This window comes from Trichosurus vulpecula, chromosome 8, assembly GCF_011100635.1.
Source record: "Trichosurus vulpecula isolate mTriVul1 chromosome 8, mTriVul1.pri, whole genome shotgun sequence".
Taxonomy (NCBI): Eukaryota; Metazoa; Chordata; class Mammalia; order Diprotodontia; family Phalangeridae; genus Trichosurus; species Trichosurus vulpecula.
The window spans coordinates 249,554,959-249,580,462 of record NC_050580.1 but is presented as its reverse complement, the minus strand read 5'-3'; the positions used below and the strand labels follow the sequence as shown (position 1 = coordinate 249,580,462).

At 35.9% G+C, this 25,504-nt stretch overlaps 1 protein-coding gene across 1 annotated transcript in view; it reads left to right on the top strand.

The window, feature by feature from the left end:
• The window catches only part of EML5 (EMAP like 5), a 186,527-nt gene that overhangs the window by 107,427 nt on the left and 53,596 nt on the right, over positions 1–25,504 (top strand). The window contains exons 20-25 of the mRNA XM_036736732.1: positions 7,194–7,305; positions 10,080–10,207; positions 12,857–12,998; positions 22,685–22,837; positions 23,498–23,629; positions 25,182–25,270. Coding sequence (XP_036592627.1) covers positions 7,194–7,305; positions 10,080–10,207; positions 12,857–12,998; positions 22,685–22,837; positions 23,498–23,629; positions 25,182–25,270 — 756 coding nt within the window. The remainder of the gene's footprint in view (positions 1–7,193; positions 7,306–10,079; positions 10,208–12,856; positions 12,999–22,684; positions 22,838–23,497; positions 23,630–25,181; positions 25,271–25,504) is intronic.

The window sequence follows — 25,504 nt, the reverse complement described above, 5'->3', positions numbered from 1 at the left end:
GAAAGACTTATATGAACTGATGCTGAGTGAAGTGAGCCTGGGGCAGTGGAGAACATTGTGCAGAGTAACAGCCACATTATGTGACAACTAACTTTGATAGACTTAGCTTTGCTCAGCAATGCCAGGACCTCAAACAACTCCAAAAGACTCATGATAGAAAATGCCACCTAGAGAAAGAAATATGGAGTCTGAATGCTGATCAAAGCATACTATTTGCTCTTTTTTTGTTTTGTTTTTTCTTTCTCATGGTTCCTTCCATTTGTTCTAATTCTTCTATATATCATGACTAATGTAATATAATGACTAAATCATGACTAATGTGAAAAAATGTTTAATAAGAAGGTATATGTAGAGCCTGTATCAAATTACATGTTGTCTTGGGGAGGGGGGGAGGGAAGGGGACAGAGAAAATTTAAAACTTGTGGAAGTGAATGTTGAAAACTAAAAATAAATAAACGTTAAAAAAGAAATAATGAGGAGGCAGACTTTAGAAAAACCTGTAAAGACTTGAATGAACTGTTGCTGAGTAAAGTAAGCAGAACAAGGAGAACATTGTACATAGTAACAACCAGTGTCAGATGACCTAACTTTGATAGACTTATCTCTTCTTAGCAATGCAAAGATCCAAGACAACTCCAAAAGACTCATGATGGAAAATGCTGTCCAAATCCAGAAAAAGAACTATGGACTCTGAATGCAGATGGAAATATATTATTTTCTTTTTTCTTTTTTTAATCTGTTTCTTCTTTCTCATGCTCTCTCCCATTGGTTCTAATTCTTGTTTACAACATGACTAATGCGAAAATATGTTCAATATGAATGTATATAGAGAGCTTATATCAAATTACACTCTGTCTTGGGGTAAAGGGAGGGGACAGGAGAGATGGGGACAAATTTGGAACTCAGAATCTTATGGAAGCGAATGTTAAAATGAAAGATAAGTAATTTAAAAAAAAATAAAAGAACTATAGACCTCCCCCCCTAAAAAAGTAGAACTGGACAAGTGGAAAAGGAGATACAAACGTTTCCTGAAGAAATAATTCCTTAAATATTAGAGTTGGGTATGTGGAAGCTAATGATTTCATGAAACATCAAGGAAAAATAAAACAAAATCAAAGAAATGAAAAAATAGAAGAAAATGTGAAATATTTTATTGGAAAAACAACTGACATAGAAAATAGATCAAGGAGAGATAATTTAAGAAGTGTTGGACTACCTGAAAGCCATGATCAGTAAAAGAGTCTATGCATTGTATTTCAAGAAATTATCAAGGAAAAGTGCTCTGATATCCTAGAATCAGAGGGTAAAAAAGAAATTGAAAGAATCCACCAGTCACCTCCTGAAAGAGATCCCAAAATGAAAACTCCCAGGAGAAATAGTCAAATTCCAGAGCTTCCAGGCCAAGGAGAAAATTATGCAAGCAGCCAAAAAGAAACAATTCAAATATCATGGAGCCACAGTCAGGATTACACAGGATTTAGCAGCTTTATGTTAAATGATCAGAAAGCTTGGAATATGATATTCTGGAAGGCGAAGGAGGTGGGGTTACAACCAAGAATCACCTACCCAGCAAAACTGAGAATAATCCTTCAGCAGAAAAAAAAATGGATTTTCAGTGAAATAAAGGACTTTCAAACATTCCTGAAGAAAAGACCAGAGATGAACAGAAAATTGATTTTCAAATATAAGATTCAAGAGAAGCCTAAAAACCTAACTAGGAAAGAGAAAACATAGATTAAGGTTAAACCGTTTGTTTACATTTCTACATGGGAAGAACCTTATCACTACTAGGGCAGTTAGAAGCAGTATATATAAACATAGGGCATGGGTGTGAGTTGACTATGATGGGTGATATACAAAAATCCAAAATTAATGGGTGAGAAAGAGGGATACATTGGGATAAAAGGGAAGGGAAGGGTAGAGTGGGGTAAATTATCTCTCATAAAAGAGGTACAAAAGAGCTGTTACAGTGACGGGGAAGATGGGGTGGGGGACAATACTTCAACCTTATTGTCATCAGAAATTGCTCAAAGAGGGAATAAAAAAACATTCAGTTTGGTATAGAAATCTATTACCTTATAAGAAAGGGGGGAGGGAGGAACACGGAGTGGGGGGCTGATATAAGGGAAGGCAGATTGGGGGAAGCAGTGGTCAGAAGCAAAACACTGGTGAGGAGAGGCAGGGTGAAAGGAGAGAGGAGACATAAGGATAAATGGGGAAAATAGGATGGAGAGAAATACACAGTAATCATAATGTGATTGTAAATGGGATGAATTCACCCATAAAATGGAAACAGCAGAGTGGATATCAAAACCAGAATGCTACAGTATGTTGTTGTTGTTGTTGTTTTTTGAGGGGGGAGGGCAATCAAGGGAAAGAAAGATTAAAAATTAATTGGAAACTAAATAATGTAGTCCTAAAGAATGAGTGGGTCAAAGAACAAATCATAGAAACAATAATTTCATCAAAGAGAATGACAACAGTGAGACAGCATATCAAAATTTATGGGATGCAAACAAAGCAGTACTTTGGGGGAAAAGTATATCTCTAAATGCTTACCTCAATAAAATATAGAAGGAGCAGATCAACGAATTGGGCATGCAACTAAAATAACTAGAAAAAGAATTAAAGTCCCCAGTTAAATACCAAAATGAAAATCCTGAAAAATCAAAGGAGAGATGAACAAAATTGAAAGTAAGAAAACTTTTCAACTAATAAACAAAATTAGGAGCTGGTTTTATGAAAAAAAAATCAATAAAATAAATTTACCATTGGTTGATTTGATTTTAAAAGGAGCAAAATCAAATTATTAATATCAAATATCATCATCAATATCAAAAACGAAAAGGGTGGATGAAGAGTAAATTAAAGCAATTATGAGGAGCTATTTTGCCTAATAATATGCTACTAAATATGCCAATCTAAGCAAAATGAATGAAAAGTTTACAAAAATATAAATTGCCCAGATTAGCAGAAGAGGAAATAGAATACTTAAATAACCCTACCTTAGAAAAAGAAAGTGAAAAAAAAAAAAAGAAAAAGAAAAAGAAAGTGAACAAACCATCAAGGGCCAGATAGATTCACAAGTTAATTTGCCAAACATTAAAAGAACAACCAATTCCAGTACTATATAAAGTATCTGAAAAATAGGCAAAGAAGGAGTCCTATCAAATTCATTTTATGACACAGGTATGGTGCTGATACCTAAACCAGGAAGAGCCAAAACAGGGAAATAAAACTATAGACCACTTTACCCAATGAGTATTTATGCAAAAATTTTAAAGATAGTACTAGCAATGAGATTAGTAGGTGATTATGGTGATCTAGTGTTTGATAAACCTGCAGATCCAAGCTTTTGGGACAAGAACTTAATATTTGAAAAAACTGCTGGGAAAACTGGAAAACAGTTTGGAAGAAAGTAGTTACAGACCAATATCTGATACCATATATTAAAGTATGGTAAAAATAGGTACATAATTTAAACATAAAATTGATACCATAGGCAAATTAGGGGAGCATGGAATAGTTTACCTGTGAAGTCTATGGATAAAGGAGGAATTTATGACCAAACATGAGATAGCATTATAAGATATAAAATGGATAATTTTGATTATATTAAATTAAATAGATTTTGCATAAACAAAACCAATGCAGTCAAGATTAGATGGAAAGAAGAAAGCTGGGAAATAATTTTTACAGCAAGTATCTCTGATAAAGACTTCATTTCTCAAATATATAGAGAACTGAGTCAAATTTATAAAAATACAAGTCATTCCCCAATTGATAAGTGGTCAAAGGATACGAACAGGCAGTTTTCAGATGAAGAAATGAAAGTTATCTATAGTCATATGAAAAAATACTCTAAATCACTTTTGATTAGAGAAATGCAAATTAAAGCAACTCTGAGGTACCACCTCACATGTGTCAGATTTGCTAATACGACAGAAAATGAACATGATAAATGTTGGAGGGAATGTGGGAAAATTGGGACACTAATGCATTGCTGGTGAAGTTGTAAACTGGAGAGCAGTTTGGAACTATGCCCAAAGGGCTAAAAACTATGCATACCCTTTGACCCAGCAATACTACTGCTAAGTCTGAATCACAAAGAGGTATTTTTAAAAGGAAGGAAAAGGATGTATTTGTACAAAAAATATTTATGGTAGCTCTTTTTTTGTGACAGCAAAGAACTGAAAATTGAGGGGAAGCCAGTCAGTTAGAGAATGGCTGAATAAGTTGTGGTATATGATTGTGATAGAATATTATTATACTGTAAGAAATGACAAGGAGGATGGTTACAGAAAAATTGGGAAAGACTTACATGAACTAATGCAGAGTGAAGTGAGCAGAACCAGGAAAACATTGTGCACAGTAACAGCAATATTGTGTGATTAGTGCAGTTCAACATTCAACTGTGAATGACTTAGCTATTCTCAGCAATACAATGATCCTCTGTAACCAGAATGGCCTTTGTTTTCTTTGAATGACTCAGCTTACCTCATTGAGCTTCCCTGGACGCTGGGGCTTGCTCTTCCGGGGCAGGACCAGACAACTTCCTGTGTGATGAGTCATGGGGCTGGCTGAGGGGAGGTGTTAATGTCTATGCTAGGGGGAGGGGCCAACTCAGGAACCAATCGGCCCTGGTCATTCGGGCGGAGCTTGATGATGTCAAAAACTCTATAAGAGGGGAGAGGACAGCTTGAAGATCCTCTTTTCCTTTTCCGGTTTGAGCCAGCGACAGTTACATCGTCAGTTACAGCGACAGTTACATCGTCAGTTACAGTTGCAGCTTCAGTTACAGACACAGACACAGCTGAGGCAGGAGCTGCCAGTAGCAGAGCTGATCTACGGGAGGAAGCTGAACAAAGACTTCAGGCCAGTGGGTAATCTTATTACCATAAAAGGGGGAAACATGATTTTGCTTTACGCAATCATGTTTCTCTGTAGCCTCCTGGTTACTCTTTCAAGGCGTACTTATTGGGCCTGGAAACTTTTCATTAATGTATGAAAATGGGGTTGCTGGTTCATGGGTTGGTTACTGTGGAGCCTAAATAAATGTTTTGATTCTTCTGCCTTCTACTTTGAGAGTTTCTTCTATCCGGCGATTCCGAACCTTTCAGACATGTTTATGATCCTCTTTGAGATTATAAACTCTGCCCTCCTATTACATCCTCCTAAGTACTCATGATGAAAAATGCTATCCACTTCCAGAGAAAGAGCTGATGGAATCTGAATGCAGATTGAAGTATATTATTTTTCACTTTTTTATGGGTTTTTTTCTGTGTTTTCTTTCACAACATGACTAATATGGAAATATGTTTTGCATGATTGCATATGTATAACATATATCAAATTGTTTACTGTCTCAGGGAGAGATGAAGAGAGGGAGGGAGAGAATTCAGAACTCAAAATTTTTTAATGTTGAAAATTGTTTTTACATGGAATTGAGAAAAATAAGATATTTTAAAAATTTATCAATTGGGGAATGGTTCTTATTTTTATAAATTTGAATAGTTCTTTCTATATCCTTGAGATGAGACCTTTGTCAGAGAAACTTGTTGCAAAGAGTTTTTTTACCTGCTTCTCTTCTAATTTTAGTCACATTGGTTTTGTTTGCACAAAAACTTTTTAGTTGTATATATTCAGAATCATCCATTTTACTTCCTGTTATCTTTCCCATTTCTTGTTTGTCATGAATCTCTTCCTTACTCTTTTAATTTGTTTAACATGTCACCATTTATGTCTAATTCATATACCATTTGGAGCTTATCTTGGTATGTGGTGTGAGATGTTTGTCTACCACTAGACTACTGTGCTCATTTGTTTCTGTATATCATTCCCAATCTGTTCCACTGATAAACCAATCTCTATATTTTTCATGTAGTGCCATATTGTTTTGATGATTACTGCTTTGCAGTACAGATTTATGTCTGGTATTGCTCGGTCTCTTTTTATCCCTTGAGGTTCTCGACCTTTTGTTCTTCTAAATGAATTTTGTTGGGTTTTTTTGTTTGTTTTTAACTCTAAGTAATGAAGTAATTCTTTGGTAGTTTGATTGTTATGACACTGAATAAGTAAATTAATTTAAGTAGTATTATTGTTTTATTGTGTTAGCTCACCCTGAGTAGTCAATATTTCTTCAGTTATTTAGACTTCGCTTTATTTGCGTAAAGAAGGTTTTGTCATAGTGATCATGTATTTCCTGTTTGTGTCTTGGCAAATAGACTCCCAAGTAGTTATTTTAAATTTGATTCTTTTATCTTGCTTTCCTACTCATTAAAGAGGAAAAGATGATGGTTGGACTTCTTGAATTGATTAAACTCCACTCCCAGCCCTTGTCAGAATTTACTTTTTATAAGCCCTTCATAGCTAAAAGATCCCTGAATCTCTCAGAAAGTTAAAATCTTTTGTAGAATTGTTTATGAAAGATGAGAGGAAAATGGGCCCCTAACCAATATAATTTAAGTAATTATCTCTTATACCTTATTCTTATACCTCATTATGTGTGGAGTTTTTGAAGGCTATGTCAGTGAAACAAAACTTCTGGTAGATTCTACCAAGCTTCAAGTAAAATCTTGATAGTAGATTGTATATTTGGTATATGAGATAGTAGCCTAAGGTCAAAGAGGTCTGTCACTTGGCCAACCGCAGAAGCTCGTAGAGACTGTCTCCTAAGATACCGAAGGTATGTTATTGATCATTATTGGTGGAGGGAGGGAGAGCAAGTCAAAGAAAATAGTAGATCTTTTAAGTACATGCTTTATGTCATTTATCTCATATTCAGTATTATAGAAGCCTGCTGCTGCTGGATTGGTAAACTGTGCTTTCTATTTGACACATAACTGGCAATAGCATCTCTTATGCACCATGGAGTGTTGGCTTCCTCTGCTTTATAACAATATGTTACATTTTTGTTCCTACAGTGTTACTTACATGGTTTTCACATTAAAATAGTGTTGTTTGTAACATGTTTCTGCATTTCTAAGATCCATAAACTGGTTATAAAACTAATTTGTTCAATAATATTAAGCACATGTACAAGATGCTGTGCTAGGTCCCAGAGTAAATGAGATGAATGAGACAAATTCTTGCTTTTAGGGAGAATACAATCTAATAAAGGAGATAAGAATTATACACAGTTGTCTGCACCTACTTTCAAAACTCATGCAACTTATACATGTTGATTTTTACAGGGCTTTGTAACTGGAGGAAAGGATGGAGTAGTGGCTCTCTGGGATGATTCCTTTGAAAGGTGCCTCAAAACTTATGCCATCAAAAGAGCTTCTTTAGCTCCAGGATCTAAAGGTGATCTAAATTTAGTGTACTTAATAGATATTAATGGCTTATCTATATATTAAGGCAAGTGCCAATTAAAGTGAGTACAATATGCTTTTTGGCTACAGATGTTTTTCTCATTTGCATTTTTTGTCTTTAAAAGAGCCAGAGTATGGGGGTTCTAGGTTTATGGTGGTCTGATATTAAAATGCTGCATATAGTTATTTGAAGAATGACATGTATTAATTCATTGTTTTAATTTAGCGCATCATTAGAGAAGTTAATTTAAAATTTTTTTCTATCTTTTTAAGGAGTAGTAGTCACTGGAACACATCCATCACATAGTAGCTTTCTTGCCTGCTTGATATCTCTCTATGACTCTAGGCTTCCACAAAATATAGATAAAAATAAACAAACCTTAAATATAGAACCACAGAATTTCAGTTCTCAAGACCTAAAATGAGGTGAAACCCAGAACATCTGGAAAAAATTCATTCCACTTTTGTATAACTGATTGTTTAGGAAAATTTTTAGGACATCAAACCTAAATTTGCCTTTTTATGACTTCTACCCATTGCTCCCAATTTTCCTAAAGCCAAACAGACTGAGTCTAATCCATCTTCCAAAAGGCCACTTTTCAGATGTGAAGACAGATATCATATTCCCTCTTTCATCTTCTTTTATTCAGATTAAATACCTGCATTTCTTTCCAGATCCTCATATGGCTTAGTCTCTGCTTTCTAAAAGTTTGACAATGAAGGGAAGGAAAGAGAATAATTTGCTCAAGAGAAAGTGTTTTTGTTTAAACATAGGAAAGACTTGAGCATATTTTTCTAGCTATGAGCAAAGAGCAAACTCATGAAGAAACTGAAAAGGCAAGAAGTGATTGAAGAAGTAAGTTCTGGGAGGAGATAGAAGAGGATAGCATCAGTGGCATAGGTGAGGAAGAAATCATCCCATCTTATGGGTTGAGAGTGGCAAAAGATAGGCTAGACAAAGATGTTAGATTATAGGAGCTTAGGTTTTAGAGCTGAAAGGGACCTTAGAAGTCATCTAGGTCAGCCATCTCATTTTATATTTTATATTTTAGTATACTAAGGACCAGAGAAGTTAGGTGGTTTGCCCGAGGTCACACAAGTAATAAATGACAGAGCAAGAATTTAAACCTCAGTCCTATGATTCCATATCTAGCATGTCTTCTGAAGTGCCATGCTGATATCAGTAAAGTAGGAAGCAAGGTTATCTGCTGAGAGAGAAGAAGAAATGGAGTGGGATTTTTGTATTAAGAAGCTATAAGGTAGCTTAGGACAAAAGATGTGGTAAATGTGATAGCCAAAAGATTGATTAAAAAAATCACCGTATATCAGTGAAGGCCTAGTTTAGGATAAATAGTACATATCTGGTCAACACAGTTTGATGATTTTCTCTATAATAGTTGTCTGCTTAAGGGTATGAGTGAAGAATGGAAAATTATAGGAATTATTCAGAGAAGGCAGTTTAATCAGACAAGACTAGTAGAAGGTCAGAGGTGGGTCAGAGGGATAAGGAATTAAAAATTGAAGACTAGTCCATAAATTCAGTGTCTGACAATTGGGTCAAACCTGAGTATGAAAGAGTATGAAACAAGAGCAGACATGACAGTGATTGCACTGAGAGTGAAGAATAGGTTTGAGATGAATGAAATAGAAGCAGTAGAAATGACTATGATAAGAGAGGAAATTTCAGAGTTGGAGGTCTTGGACCAGTCTTGTAGCAAGAATGAGGAATAACAAGTGGTTAGCCTTTATGCTTCATTGGTGACCTCTACTCATGTAATGTAAAGAAACCTAATGGAAAGTGCACAGCATTTTGGATGAACCCTGGGGTAGGAATAAGGTAGGATTTACAGAAGGCTATGAAAAATAGTTGTACAAGATTGAAAGTTTTAGATCGGTTGCAGTCCGCTCCATTGGACGGAGTACTCACATGATTGATGAATTTCTGATCTCAGGTCTTGAATCATCAGGCAGTTTTGAGTGATAATGAGGTCTTATATTTGCATATGTTGATCGCTAGCTGAAATAGACTAGATATGGAAAGGGTAGGAGTTGTGAAGTCAAGGAACTCTAACAACAGAGTATTAGCATTTGGTGAAAGTGCTTTGATGAAAAATTTAATGAAAAACCCAGAACTACTGAATCAGTGTGGGTCATTAAGATAGGTAAAGACAGACCCAGAGTGCAGTAAATAGAAGCCAAGAATTACAAGAGAGTGCAGTAATCGAAAGATATGAACTTCAGAGGAGAGGTTGTTGAGTAATGGTATTAGGGCAACAAGCTGGCAATGGCAGTGGGTAAGCAGGTGAAGGCAGACGTCTTTCCTTCAGACCCATGAGTTCAGGACAGAGTGATAGAAGGATTGGCCAGCACAGTGGAAGGGATAGGCAGAAAAGGATGAGACCCAGTGTTGGGGTAGAATTGAGGAGAGTGGAGATAAACAAAGCTACTCTTGTGAAACTGGCAAAGCATGTTTTATGCCACATTGTCATCTGTGCAGAAAGAAAAATTAGAATAAAGATTGAAAACCTTATGTAAGTAAAGGTAAAAAAAAGATTCATTTTAATTAAAATAGTAGAGCTTCATTTTTAGATTAGTTTTTATTTAGCGAAAAGAGGGAAAATATAACCAGTTTGTTGAAATTTTTAAAATGGAGGAGAAAACTACCTCATTGTCTGAGATTGTCATGGTCAAATATCATAATTGAGTGTATTTTGTATTCTTTATAAAGTAACATATTACTTAGAATTCTTCCATTTTACATTTCAGGTCTTCTTTTAGAAGACAATCCCTCTATACGTGCCATATCATTGGGACACGGTCATATCTTAGTAGGCACAAAAAATGGAGAAATATTGGAGGTAGATAAAAGTGGGCCAATTACTCTGCTGGTTCAGGTAATTTTAAATTATAATATACTTTTTCAGCTTATTCCTTTGAATGGTCATTGGATTTATTAGAGGCTCTGCTATGTAGGCTGCTGAGAAAATGGCCCAGGAAATGAAAATTGCCATTACTGAAAGATGACCACTCAAGTAACCAGAGGAATGCTTATTTGTCTATGCTAATGTATATGGATTATTTAATAACCACATGAATTGATATGAATGATATGCTTTGCCAAGTAAACTAGTTGCTCATAATTTTGTTGAAATATTTTTTATCACCAGAGAAGAAAGCAGTTTGGTTAAAAAAAGGCATTCAGTTTATATTCATGTTTCATGTGTTTTATTTGGTTTATCCACATTTTTGAACCTGACTATATTTTCTGGAACTCTTAACTGATTACATGAAACTCATAACCATAACCTTTTGTTTTACTGTTTATAAAAATAGATTGCTAAAACCCTATTAATGCAAACTTAAAGTACTGCTCAAACTTAAAATTAAGGAATATAAGTTTTCAAGTTATATTTGATACAAGAAAATGTAGAAAGAAGTAAATGAAATAAAATCTTACTACCCATTTAGGAAACTTTTTTATACAAGCCTTCTGTATACCACAGAACTCTGTGTCCCTTTTTTCATCCTTAAAATGTGATCAGGTTTCTTAACACAAACTTAGTCTTTTTTTTCCTTCTTCAATTTTTGTTATTGGTAATAACAGTGATAGCTTACATACATGTAGTGATTTGTGGTCAAAAAGCATCTACACGATTGCACTTGACCCTTCCAGTAATCCTATGAAGTGCGTAGTACAGATATTAGCATCCTCATATTAATGATGGAGACTCTTTGGCCTAGAGAAGTACATAGGATTTATCCAAGGTCGTGCAAGTTTGTCTTGGAATAGAAACTTGAACCCAGGTCTTCTGATACCCAGTTGAGTATTATTTCCACTGTACCATTCTGTTCCCACACATGTGGGAACTTTACATATTTTCTGGCTAATCTAATTATTTTAATAGTATTCATGTTATCCTGTTATACCAAGGAGCTTTTTAAGTTATAAAATATTACATGTTTAAAGGCTGAGGTCATTGTGTATATGGTTAGCATTATTTTATTTCAAAGTAAAGATAATGTATATTCCCTGTATTCAAATAACTTGTGACCTGCTAGAAATACGAGTTAATAATGACTGATTTGTAATAGCATGAGCGTGTTACATAGAACAGTAAAAACAGTAACAGTTAGTTTTGGTACAGCACTTTAAAGTCGCAAAGCTCCTTACAAATATTATCTCACTTGATCTTCCCAACAATCCTATGAAGTAGCACCTATTGTCACCTCCATTTTATAGATGGGGATAAGAGAGTTTCATGTGATTTGCTCAGGATTACATGGCTACTAAGGGAGGCAGGGTTTGAATTCAGGTCTTGCCGACTCCTAGTCCTACATGCACACTATTCATCATATCACCTTATGCAATTTAATTCATAAATACTACTTTCTACGCAAGGACATACAATATCACCATGGAAAATGCAAGAGTCTAAGGGTGCACTAGATCTGAACTGTGTATTACAAGTAAGGGTGTTACTTCTAATAGTGTGCTCAACCCTATAATATGCATTTAAATACTAAAGTTTTACAAAACTTGAAGGACAATATATTTTTAAATGCCCAGATTTCTGCAGACACAGAGCACTATCTTAGCCAAATTAGGAGATGGACATCTCCAGATTGGCCATCAAGTGAAGCATTATTTTATTTAGTTGCAGTTTTGCGAAGATTAACTATTAAGGAGGATGTACAAGTCTATGGTGGTGGAGAAAGTATTTCATGTATATATACACATATGTATATTTATAATCCCATATATTTTGAAATCTTAAAGTGTTACAATTTAAAGCTTCAAATGTCAAATTATACTTGCATGTTGTTCCTTTTATTTGGTACTAGAAAAACTTAAGAAATGTATATGCCCATCCTTGTAAAGTTAACATTTTTCCCAAATGCACATGCTGTGCCTTTTCAAAAAAAGGATAGAATAAAAAGCTTAAGTGCTAGCAAGAAAGATTTAAGTCAAATTAGGAAGTGTTTTCGCCATTTTCCAACAATATTATAATTATCTGGTAACTTCAGGTATCACTAAACTTCCAGGCATTATCTACAGTGGGCAAGGGGCCAAAGCACTTCATTTAGTAGGTTCGTACTATCAGAGATAACTATAACTCTTTCCCAAAACTTTCATGGAAACACCTAAAAGATTCTAAAAATGGGAGGTGAGACAAGGTAGCTGAACTGTTTGGCAGCTATTTCCAGTCTGCTTCTTACATCTAGTCACTAAATGTGTTTATGCAATGTAAACTAGCTTTAATGTGAATTTCAGTGATTTATCCTAATTGAGAAGATCTAGATAGATAGATAGATAGATAGATAGATGGATGATAGAGGGATATATAGAGATACATACACATATTGTGAAATAATTCTTGTTTTGACTACATTATTTCCTTTATTGGTGTAAGTAGGTAAAATAATTGTGAATTAAGTATAGTTTATTTTATGTATGGAGATGTGTTTCCATTATATTTTTGTCATTAAATTTGTAGGCTAAATTCCAATTTAAAAATTAGAATTAATGTTTATGTTCTGTATAGGGACACATGGAAGGAGATGTGTGGGGTTTAGCTACCCATCCTCATTTACCTATTTGTGCAACTGTAAGTGATGATAAGACCTTAAGAATATGGGATCTGTCTCCTAGCCATTGTATGTTAGCTGTCCGGAAGCTGAAGAAGGGTAAGAGATTTGCTCGTTTTAACCATTGTCACAATCTCAAAGTGGTAAAAGGCCTCAGAGGCCATCTAGTTGAAACTGTACCTGACTAAAAATCTCCCTCACTAACAACCAGCTTTTCCCTTAAGACCTCAGGTGACAGAGAATTCACTACTTCACAGCTTGTTCCACTTTGTGTATATGTCTGTTGCTAGGAAGATTTTCTTATAACAAGCTAAAATCTGCATCTCCACAACTTCTACTCATTTCTCCTAACACTTGCCCTTTAGGGACAAGTAGCATCCTCCGGACACTCTCCATCACTGTCCTTCCTAAAATTGAACACAGTATCTTAAAGAATATAGTGAGGGGGCAGCTAGGTGGCACAGGGAGTAGAGCACTGGCCCTGGAGTCAGGAGGACCTGAGTTCAAATACAGCCTCAGACACTTGACACACTTACTAGCTGTGTAACCTTGGGTGAGTCACTTAACCCCAATTGCCCTGCCTTCCCTCCTCAGAAAAAAAAAGAATTTAAAAAAAAAGAATATAGTGAAAGAGTTACTGAAACTATGATTCTTTTAATCTATTTATATTCAATAATAATAATTTAGCATGTGATTCCTTTTGCTTTGTTCCCTGCCATTTGTCACTATGGCTTCATATTGAGCTTGCAGTTCCCTGAAAGCCCTGTATCCTTTTCAGATGAACTAGTTTGTAGCCGTGCCTCTTCCATTTTGTACTTGTGACAGGTTTTTTTTTTAAACTCATGTAAGACTTAACATTTATCTCTGTTAAATTTTGTCTCATTAGATTCAGTTGTGTTCTATCTTGTCAACATCTTTTTGGATGCTGAACCTCTAATCCAATATTAAGTTATTTCTCCCAGTTTTGTGTTTCCCACAATTTTATGAGCATGCCATCTTGTCACTTTCTCCAAGTCATCGATAAAATTGTTAAACAACACAGGATCAATGTAGACTGCTTTATAGGCACTCTAATAAACAGTTCAGTCCAAGTTCATTTCTACTTGTTAATAACAGCTTTTGAGATCTGGTCATTTATTCGTTTCCAAATCAACCATCTTTACTGTCTAACCTCTAGCTTTGTTTTTTCCACAACAGTAGCATTAGAAACTTTGCCAGCTGCTTTAGTGAAATCTAGTTGCAGTAAGCCTACAGTTTTTTCACAATATGCCCATCAAGCAACTGTGAGAAAGAAAAGATAAGGAAAGTAAAAGAAAGGCAGCTAGTTTGGCATGAGCTGTTCTCAGTGAAACTTGACTTTCTATGTACAATCAACACTTCCTTTTGTATTGCTCATTAACCATCTCCCTATTAATATATTCTAGAATTTTGCTGGGAATCAGAGTCCTAAAGCTCAGTAACCTATAGCTTGTAGACCCTATTCATTTTCCTCTTTTGAATATCAAGATATTTGCCCTTCTCAAATCTCGTATCACCCCACCCCCACTCCTGTTCTTTGTGAACTCTTGAAGGTCATTGACCAGGGCTCACTCATCACACATGCCATTTATTTCAATAACCTAAGATGTAGTTTATCCTTATCTGGTAACTTGACCATACCAAAAGCATGTAGGTATTCTTACTATCTCTTTGTTTTTCTTGAATTTCAATCCCTTATTAGCAACTTTTATTGTCCTCTTCTTTACAAAGATCTTGAGAAAATAGAAGCAAAATAGATATATATACACACTCAAACACACACATACATATAATATACAAGCAGGGCATACTATATCTTGTGTGTATAATTACATAAACACGCATACACACAAACACACACACACATATATTATAGGGTAGCTAGGTAGTGCAGCAATTAGCATGCAGGACACTGAGTTCAAATCTGGCCTCAGACACTTACTAGCTGTGTGACCCTGGCCAAATCGCTTAACCTTGTTTGCCCTAGTTTCCTCATCTGTAAAATGAGCTGGAGAAGAAAATGGCAAAGCACTCCAGTATCTTTGCTATGAAAATCCCAAATGGGGTCACGAAGAGTCAGATGCAACTGAAAATGACTGAACAGCAGCAGTACACTTTGTGTATATGTGGTTTTACACATTCACACACACACACATATATATATGCTACTATATTAACTTGGTGGGCTAGATGTAGAGTTGCGTATTATAACCAGGCAATAACATTCTTCATCCACTTGTTTTTGTGATTGGATCTCTTTGAAGAGGTCCTGTCAATATGAACATCACATATAGGGAAGCCTCCCTCCATTTGGAACTTTATGCTGGACATCTTTTGTGCAATGGTGAGCAGCTTTGATGAGCATGTTTAACTATTTTATGCTTCACTTGATATTAAAAATCAGAGAATTGTTTAACAAAATTATCTCTGTATTTAGATCTATCAAGAAATCTTAATGTAACCTTAGCATATGTATAGGAGACACCTTGTTGGATGAGGAATATTGAGGCTTCATTGTTCTCCACCAAGTCAAATACACTTGTGCATTAAAAAAGAGGGAAAAAACAGACAAATGCTAAATCAGTGAGATGTTTCTTTATTCCTTTTCTCAGTTGTCTTACCTTAAAGATGTAGACATAGAAATTGTGCAAAAGTCTACCTCTTCTCAAATTTTCTGCAAGGATAATATGTGCGTGAGAATTACTGTAAAAATTTTACAACTGATAGAATAGATGTGTGGTTTAGTAGCTGTTTTGTCATCCTGGTTATTGTTTGGGGCATAACAGTGCCAACCATGATCTTTTCTATTCTTTTGATATTTTCATGTCATCATCTTGACATGCCTTTACAACTGAGTTTCCCTCAGGATGAGTTTTCCCATGTACAGTATTCATTAGATTAGGGCCAATCATTCTTCTGACCTTTATTTTCTGGAGTGCTATTTTCATTTCCTCAGATAGACTATTTGGTATTGAGATAATGGAATCTAAACATGATGGTCCCAGGAATAGTTTGCTATTATAATGCTGGCAAATTGGTTAAATCTCCCAACATTATTGTTCTTTAGTGTTTCAGAAATAAATGCTGTCAGGATAATCTGATTTACTTGCAGCTTTCTCTAGGTTTGTTTTTCCTTTGCTACTTTCGTCCATTCTTCTCTATAATGTTTTGCAAAATCTTTGAATTCTAAACCATTGTTTTCCTTGGTTACTATCTCTGTATTTCTCTACTTGGCAAAGAGATGAATGTTTATTAGAAGTTGTCATTCTAGTGGCAGTTGTTTTCTATCGATTACACTTTTTTAAGAAATAACAGGGGGCAGCTAGGTGGTGCAGTGAGTAGAGCACTGGCCCTGGAGTCAGAAGGATTTGAGTTCAAATTTGGCCTGCAACACTTGACATACTTACTAGCGGTGTGACCTTGGGCAAGTCACTTAAACCCCATTGCCTGCCTTCCCCTCCCCTCCAAAAAAAAAAGAAATAACAATAATCAGACTCAGTATCTTTACTTTTATCTATTTCCCATTTTCCAGTCAACAGCACCTTTGCACAAGTTAGCCTGTAGTTATAACTTTACACTGTGTCTTCTTATCTTTATCTTTTGTTATTGATTTTTGACTTTGTTCTAACCAGTCAATACTGTGACTATACAGAAACTGAGGATTCTGAAATACTCCCCTACCAGTAACAAACCTACAGCTTCACTTAAGACACAGTCTATTTCTCTTTCCCTGGTGTTCAGCGTTTGCTATGCCTAATGCCTTCCAATTCTCTTCTTGAAGAAAATATGCTCAATACGCAGGCACGAGCCTCCTAAATAATCTGTTAAAAAAACACATCAGGAACCAAGGCACTTAACATATTGCAATCAGATGTCCTTAGTTTTGTAACCGTTTCCCCATGGTCCTGGGTCCTTTGGAGGGGGTGCTTGTGCTCAGACCCCAGCCTTAGGATCATATCTCTCCCCGGCCCAAGGACCCTATTTACTCTGGCAGTAACCCCAGTGAGGCTAACTACCTCTCCTTGTTACAAGAACAAGTTGACCCCTATAGAATTTTCCTTGTATGAACAGGACTATCTTGTACTGATTCCCATAGCTACCATATACAATCCTGAGGTCATGCTATGGATATCCACGCCTGAGGCTACTCTGTACAAACAGGATGGCTATACCTGTAGTGAATGATTCTGCACCCAAGGTACAGAAACTGTCACCACCTAATTAGCATACTTGGCATATCATTCACTGAACTTTTTCTATTTAAGCTTTAGCATCACCTCCATTAGGTTGCGAGTTCCCTAAGGAGCTCTGCTTGCTATATAGCAATACAATAAGCTTTTTGCCGTTTGACTGGAGGACTACTTGGGTCTGCAGATTCTTTCCAGACAACTCCACCCAGAACCTAAGTATTTTGGGGTCTCTGTACCCTTAAAATTGAGTCATTGAATGGCATTCAATATGGGGCATGTCTGAGGTCTCAAGCCCTCTCCCAGTCAAGGTAAGCCTCCCCCTTTCCTGTTACCCTATAGTTGTGTCATCCCATAAGTACTAGGAAGGCTTGGCAGAATTCCCTCTTGACAGGCATGCTTTGTTTTGGGAACTCATGCAGTTATTTCCCTCTCTGGCACACTAGTAGAGATGTGACTGCAAGCGCTTATTGGTTTCCCTTTCTCTCTAAGGCATACAGGCAAAGAGATGGACAGATTCCTCCCCCATACCCAGGGATCTGCCTCTAGGTTATCTTTTACAGAACTGGAAAAGGCTTGGTCTCCAAGACCTTAAAAAGGAACATCTTGCCTGGCCTCAATATAATCTAGAGGACCAAGAAAAAATGTCTGATTTGTGCAGAGGATTTCTATTCTCTGCCTAAAATTAGCCCACTTTGAATGGAGAAGGCAAGAAGGGAATGGAGGTCAAGTTTTCTCCCCTGTATGAATCTGAATTCTCTGGTTCCAGACCTGAAAAATAAAAGCGAATCATTAATCGCAGGGGTGAGGAGTCCACATGTGGCCCTGTAGGTTCTCTTCACAGAACAAATCCCTATTAAACTTGGATACAACCAAAAGGCCGCACCCAAGGACCTAGAAGGCCGTAGATTCCCCACCCCTGCTCCAAGGGTAAAGTGAAGACTATAGGATTGGAGATATGGTAGTGATATAAGAATAATTGATAAAACAAGATGCTTCAGCAGGTGGGAGAGGATAGATGGGATCACAGCACTGGTAGAGAAATTAGTCTTAGTCACGAGAAAGAAGCACATTTTTTAGACACCCTGATCTCACAGTTTCTCAACCTCCTTAACAACAACAGTTCTCATCTGCTTGCCTACTGTGTACAGTATACTTTGCTGCACTCCAAGAAACTTAGAGTTTAGATAAGAAATGATTTCTTCCTTCAAGAAGAGTTAGGTCTGATAAGGGAGAAAAACAGCAACACAAGTAACTATAATGCAAGATGTTAAATAATTGTATTAGATTATAGTACAAAGTGAAGGTCAACTGTAGTGACTTACATCTATTAGCTTATTGCTAAAAAGACAGCATTCAGGGTAGTATCATCTGCTGTTCTCTGCTGGCTTTGAGATCATTGGGTTGTTCTCTGCAAACATGTGCTGGGCTTCAGTTTTCTAGACTCTTCAGGACCAGCTGTCTCTTTCTGTTATCATCTACTGGGATGAAGTCACTAGGATGTCTTTCCCTGAAGGGAGAAGGTGTAGCTTTTTTAATGCATTGCTGAGATCTGTAAGCCACCACACCCAGTCGGGTAGTATCCAGCAATAGCTAAAACAGGAATTCTTAACCTTTTTTCTATCATGGACACTTGTGACAGGCTGGCAAAGCCTATGAACCCCCTTTCAGAATAATGTTTTTAAATAAATAAAACATACACAGGCTGAAAAAATCAAATTAATGGAACCCCTGAAATCTATCCGTGGAACCTTTGAGGCTCCAAGGACCCGAGGTCAAGTTGTTTTAATTGCCTGCGTCCGATGTAGATTTGCAGTTTATAATCCCAGGGGACTTAGACTTAGGAAGTTCCTTGTGACTTTAGTTAAGTCCCTAATGGGGAATCCTGTGTCCTCAAAACCTATTTTGGGAACTCTATTTAGAAGAAAAACTGCAAGAAATGTGTAGAAACTGGGACACTGAAATGCTTCCAGGTTTCTTTCAGATGGGTATGCAAACAAAGTAAAGGACCGGAACAAAAGCTGGGAGAAGAAGTCATCTCACTCTGCCCTCCTGGTCCATATTCAAGAAATAGAATGGAACACAGTCCTAGGGATCACCTAATTCAACCTCTTTACTTTACCAATGAAAAAACTGAGGCACAGAGAGATTAACCCTAGGTCATGCAGATGTCAGGTGGCAGAACTGGGCTTCACACTCAGCAGACTTTCCACTATGTGATATTACTTCTCATCCCTGTCTATTTTTTTTAACTTCTAACCAGCATGAAGTGCTATCTCTCTACTTCTCTGAAATGTCCCCCTTTGGCTGCCGAGTTCTTTCCTTCCCCTCTTTACTGTTCCTCAGTTCACATTAACCTGTGCTTCGCTCCCTATTTCCTGAATCCTTTTCCATTTTCCCTGGATATCTTCCCATACTCTGGTTTAATACAATTTTGGGGCCTACCTAGTCTTGACCTTATGATCAACTACTGTGATGATTCATTCTAGGGTAGTGACTAAAGAGTTACCCCTATGACCTACTGCCTACTCATCCTCAACCAAAGGTTAACTTCTGTCATCCACTTTCTCTGATTCTGCCCCCAGACTGCTAAAAAAAACAGCAAACCCCCCCCCAAAAAAAAACAGAAAGTTTAAAAACTGAGCTAATTGTAAATTTATGCTTCATAAATTGAAATGTGTCATTGGTGATGTTTGGCAGCTCCATGCTATGTGCTAATTCCACTGTTAAATATATTTTAAGGGGGCAGCTAAGTGGCGCAGTGAGTAGAGTACCAGCCCTGGAGTCAGGAGGACCTGAGTTCAAATGCAGCCTCAGACACTTGACACATGTACTAGCTGCGTGACCTTGGGCAAGTCATTTAACCCCAATTGCCCTGCCTTCCCCCCTTCAAAAAAAAACTATATATTTTAAGGCAGCTAGATGGTGCAGTGGGTAGAAGCCCTGGGCCTCTGGTTAGGAAGATCTGAGTTCAGATCCAGCTTCAGACACTGTGACTGTGGACAAGTCGATTTAATTGCTGTTTGCCGCAGTTTCCCCAACTATAAGGGATGATAACAAGATTTACCTTTCAGGTTGTTCCGGTATACAGTAGGCTCTGTATAAATGCTCATTCCCTTCCCTTCCCTCTATTTTGATTCTTTATTTCATTGTCCATAGTGACTAAATGCCAAATCCAGCCTATCCTATCCTCAGTTTCCCTGTAGTATTAGAGACTCCTGTTCCATCTTGTTCTCACGACTTTCTTCTCTCTTAGTTCTTACGACACTGCATTTCCCTGGTTATTCCTATATCTCTGACATATTTCTCTGCAGTATTTCCTTTATTGATTCCTATTCTTTTTCCCCACCCCCTTGTGTAGTCAGATTCCTTAAAGGTCTTGTTCCTCAGCTTTCTTCTTTCTTTGTCTTCTCTCTTGGTGATCTCATCCACTTATCTTGCTTTAGCTTCCATCTCTTGGTAAATGGCTGACTAATCTATATACCCAGCCTTAACAATCTTCTACTCTTTACCTGCATTTTAATCACCTATGAGATATTTTACACATGGTTGTTTTTTGAGTACCACAAACTCTTGTCAAAAACTGAATTCCTCACCTTTTCCCAAAAATATGCTTTTCTAATTCTTTTCCTCACTTATTTTAATCATACTACCTTTCTTCTGTTCACCAGTGCTGGAAACCTCGGTTATCTTTTGACTTTCCTTCTTCACCCCCTGTTTTTAATTGGTTGTCATGTGCGTTTCTAGAATCTTTCTAATTTCCAGCCCTTCCATTCTAGCTTGTTTGAATATATTATATGGGAACTGTTTAATTTCATCACAAATTTTCTTATCATTATTCTTTCTTCTAACTTGGTGGTAAATTTGGTCATTGCTCTAACAAATCAATACTCTGACTATATATACTGTTTATTCAGGAATTACTGTCATAACTAGTAGTTAGTTTCATTTTTTGAGATCATTCAGTGCTGTGTGTGTCCACCATCTTCCAACTCCTCCTCCTTCATCACCACCTTCCAAAGTGCAATGGAAAGCCTCATAATGTGTGTGCATAGATAGGTAAGATAGGAACTTCCAAGAATTGTTCAAAAGAAGCAGAATAAAAAGATGTTACCAGGACATTATATGACTAGAAAAGAAAGAGGGCCACTTATGAAAAGAGCAGTAGATAAGTGGTGGACAGCTGTGCTCCACTGGTACTCATGCATGCAGTATCAAGAAAACTCGAAGAATACCCCCAAACAAATTGGGCAGCCTCCCAAGTGAGGCTTATGGAGAGTATGACAAGAGTCACATAGGATGAGATAGTGTGGTGGTTTGCAGTCTGGCATTAGAGGAAATACCAGTATCAATGACACCACAGATCCATCAAAATTAGATTTGGCTTGGCCATGTGAGATCTTTTTTACCCCAATTTAGTCACCTAATATATTAGCCATCCTTCCCAGCCTAAGCTTCTAACACATATAAAATGTCATATAAAATGCCTGTGGGTTGAATTTGATAAATATGCTATCTATGCCTTCATCCACATCACTGATAAAAATATTGAATATAAAAGAGCTCTGCAGTACCCATTATAATAACCTCCTTCTATATTCGCATGGATACACCAGTCTGCACTTTGGGTCCAGTCATTCTATCAGAGTTTCTGTCAAATATCTTAAAAAGCAATATGCATATTTTCTTCACTTCTTTCTGTGTTGTCCAGTGGAATATTCTAAGAGATTTCATCAGATGCATGGGTTCTAATCTTGTCATTTGAAGACCTCTACAATGTCAAGCTCTAATCTATTTTTCTAATCCAATCTCACAATTCCCTATCAAGTATCTGTTAGAACAGCCAAAATGAACTTTTCCATATTCTTCCAATGTATGTCATGCTTTTTAGATTGTTTATCATGTTCCATTCTGTGGTCCACATTTACAAAGGGCATTGATAATCTGGAGTATGCACAGAGGAGGGCAGTCAATAAATTGAAGGGACTAGAAACCACACTATACAAGAACTTATGGAAGGAATGAGAGTTTATATTTTAGTAGAGAAGGTTTGAGAGTGGGCAAAGAGTGGTTTGTCTTCAGATATTTGAAGGTCTGTTCCTCTGTTCACCCCTACACCTAGGATGCCTTTCCCTTCCATCATTGGAAGTCCTGCTTATTCTTCAAAGCCTGACTTCAGTGCCACCTTTTCCATGTTATATTGTCTTTAATCCTCCCACTAGAAGTGATCCCACATTGCTTCAGCCTCTCCCAACACTTTGTTTCTACCTATCACGTACTTTGACACTCTGCTTTTTATGTATTTTTTGTGAATATGTCTCAGAACCTTCTACTCTCCTGTTTTAATTCATCTTTGTATTCCCTTAAGCATGAGGTACAGGAACTATAAATTATAAATATTCAGTAAATGTTGAATTAGATTTGTTGTTTAAGCCCCATTTTAAAAGAATGAACTTTTGTATCCTCTTTGAGATTATACAAGGTCGTGAAGACCTATGTTTTGAAAAATTTTTTAAAAACCTATCACTTAGATTAGGAGGAAATTTCTTGAAATAACTGGTTCTCTTTCTCTTTTTTTAGGAGGGAGGTGCTGTTGTTTTTCTCCTGATGGTAAAGCTTTAGCTGTAGGTCTCAACGATGGAAGTTTCTTAATAGTGAATGCAGACACCTTAGAGGATCTTGTCTCTTTTCACCACAGAAAGGATGTTATCTCAGATATTCGCTTTTCACCTGGTAGGATTCAGGAAATATGTAATTTAATTTGACAGATACTTGAATTTGGTAGCTATGTTAAAATAATATAAAGTTCCTGTGAATAAGAATATTCTACTCTTTAAAGTTTCTCAATAGACAATTTATTTATTGCCTTTGTAATTAGATGGACTTTATTTTATAAACTCCCATGAATTAGGGTCATATGTACATATACATATTTATACATTTATACAGACTTACATATTATTATTGAGTACACTGTTATAAAGGAGTATCCTATTATAATTGAACACACTATAATGGAATAAATTCTAAAAGTGACCTAGATAAAATTTTCCTATGACCATTTTCTCTGCTATTTCCAAAGTAAAAAAGAATTTGGGTTTTTTTGTTGTTGTTTTTTACTGTAGGTAAAGTACACAAAATTTCCTTGTGCACAATTATAGAAGTATAACTCCTCTTCAATGAGTTTTCTTACCAAATGTTTCTGAAATTATTCTCTGAATTTTATCTATTATTTCATTTTTAAGATTTGATTGTCCTTAGGAAAGCTATCAATGATTTTCTTAAATTTTTTTTAAGTTTAGAATAAGTGTAACTATCTGTAACTGCAGAAAATAAGCTGTATTTCATGGTAAGAAAAACTTACACAGCAGTATTCCTATTCATGTATTATAGGTTCTGGGAAATATCTAGCCGTGGCATCCTATGACAGCTTTGTAGATATCTATAATGTAATGAGTAGTAAGCGAGTAGGAATCTGCAAAGGTGCTACCAGTTACATAACACATATTGACTGGGATTTAAGAGGTAAGAACTTGTGTAACAATCATTTTTTTAAAAAAAAAAACTGTATTCAATGCATTACCATAGGAAAATAAAAACATAAATTACAGTTCTCAACTCAGATATTATAAACATTATTATTATTTATAATACCTATATTATTTTACATATATGTTTGTATTATAACACTATCCACAATTTTATGAAATTTATTTCAATACTATCCAAATAATAATCCCTGGAGATGCTTTTATTTATAAAGCTATTTAAATATTGTGCTAAAGTATTTTCATTTTTTACAATTACAGTACAATTTACAATGTAAATTTTATTTTACAATGATAGTAAAATCATTTTTTACAAATGATAGTATATTTTTCTTACAATACTTGATTTAACATAATTTCAGATTTGCTAAGTAGACAATCTATGAGAAAGAACCATTATCTAGTTTTTGCACCTTTAAAAACATAATCCCCTAAATTCTGAAATTGGCATGGCATAGTAAAATACAGGTTTTAAGAGTGTGTGACTTCTGTGTCTTCAGCTTTCTTATTTTTTTTAGAGTTGTATAATTCAGTCCTAAAATGGCTATTCTCTAAACTAATAGTTATAATTTTTCTAGCTATGTGTTGCCTTTTTTGAAGGACTTGAAGTACTCTTTTTTTAATTCATTTTTCTAAATATGTTTTGGGGTTTTATGTTGAAATTTTCTTGGAGAAATTCATTGTTTCTCTTCAGGCTTATCCGTATTATTCTGCTCAAGAAGTTTTGGTAGCTCCCTATTACCTCTAGTATAAAATACAAACTGCTTTGTTTGACATGTAAAGCCTTGATGGTCTAGCTTTAACCTGTATCTTTCTTGACTTATTTCACGTTCTTTCTTTTTACACTACCTACATTTTTACATTTACCTACATTAACTGGCCTGCTTACTCTTACTCTTACACTCCATTTTCCACTTCCATACCTTTACACAGGCTCTCTGTCATGCACAAAATGTTCTGCTTCATTTTTATCCCTTTATATCTACAGCTTCCTTTGTACCTCAGCTTAAATCTCACCTCAGTGCAAAAGGTCTTTCTCAGTGCCTCCCATACCCAGTTGTCAAATTGTTTCCATTCAAAATTCATTTACACATATTTTACGTTCATCTGTATGAAGCTAGTTCTGATTAGTGTGGATAATGAATCTCCTGAAGTGATTGCATTTTTTGAATTTGCACTATGTATTTCCATTGGGCTGATACCAATGACCATATTTTATGTAATTTCAACTTCAAATGATGCAAATTTAAATATATGTGAATTCTAATATATATCAGGACCTAGCTATACATGTTGTTTTCCTTAAGCAGATTTAATCTCCTCAAGGGTAGAAGTTGCTTTCATTTTGGCCTCTGTAAGTGCTTAATAAATTCTTATTAAATTGAATTGAATTGAAAGTTATCTAAATTTTTAAATTTTGAGAGCAGAGTGAAATGTTTTACAGACCTTTAAACTTAATGTTTTTCCATATATAAGACACAGAAATAATGTGACTTTATATATTTTATTTGTGTTTATGTTTTTTAAAGGAAAGCTTTTACAGGTCAATACTGGTGCTAAAGAACAATTATTCTTTGAAGCTCCCCGGGGGAAAAAACAGATTATTCCTAGTCTAGAGGTAGGAAAATAAATTATTGATGAGAATTTTTCTGTGTGAATGTTATTTAAAAATCTGATGCATATTTTCCCCACACTAAGTACCTGCGAAGTCTGTTCTCCATTCGTTGGTAATTGTGGAATATTATTTGAAGCATTCATTCTTACTGTGGGGTAGTTTTAGGTAGTTGAGCAGTGAGAGAGAAGGGCAGATGTTTGAGCAATGATCCAGTTATTTTCCAAAACAGAAAACATA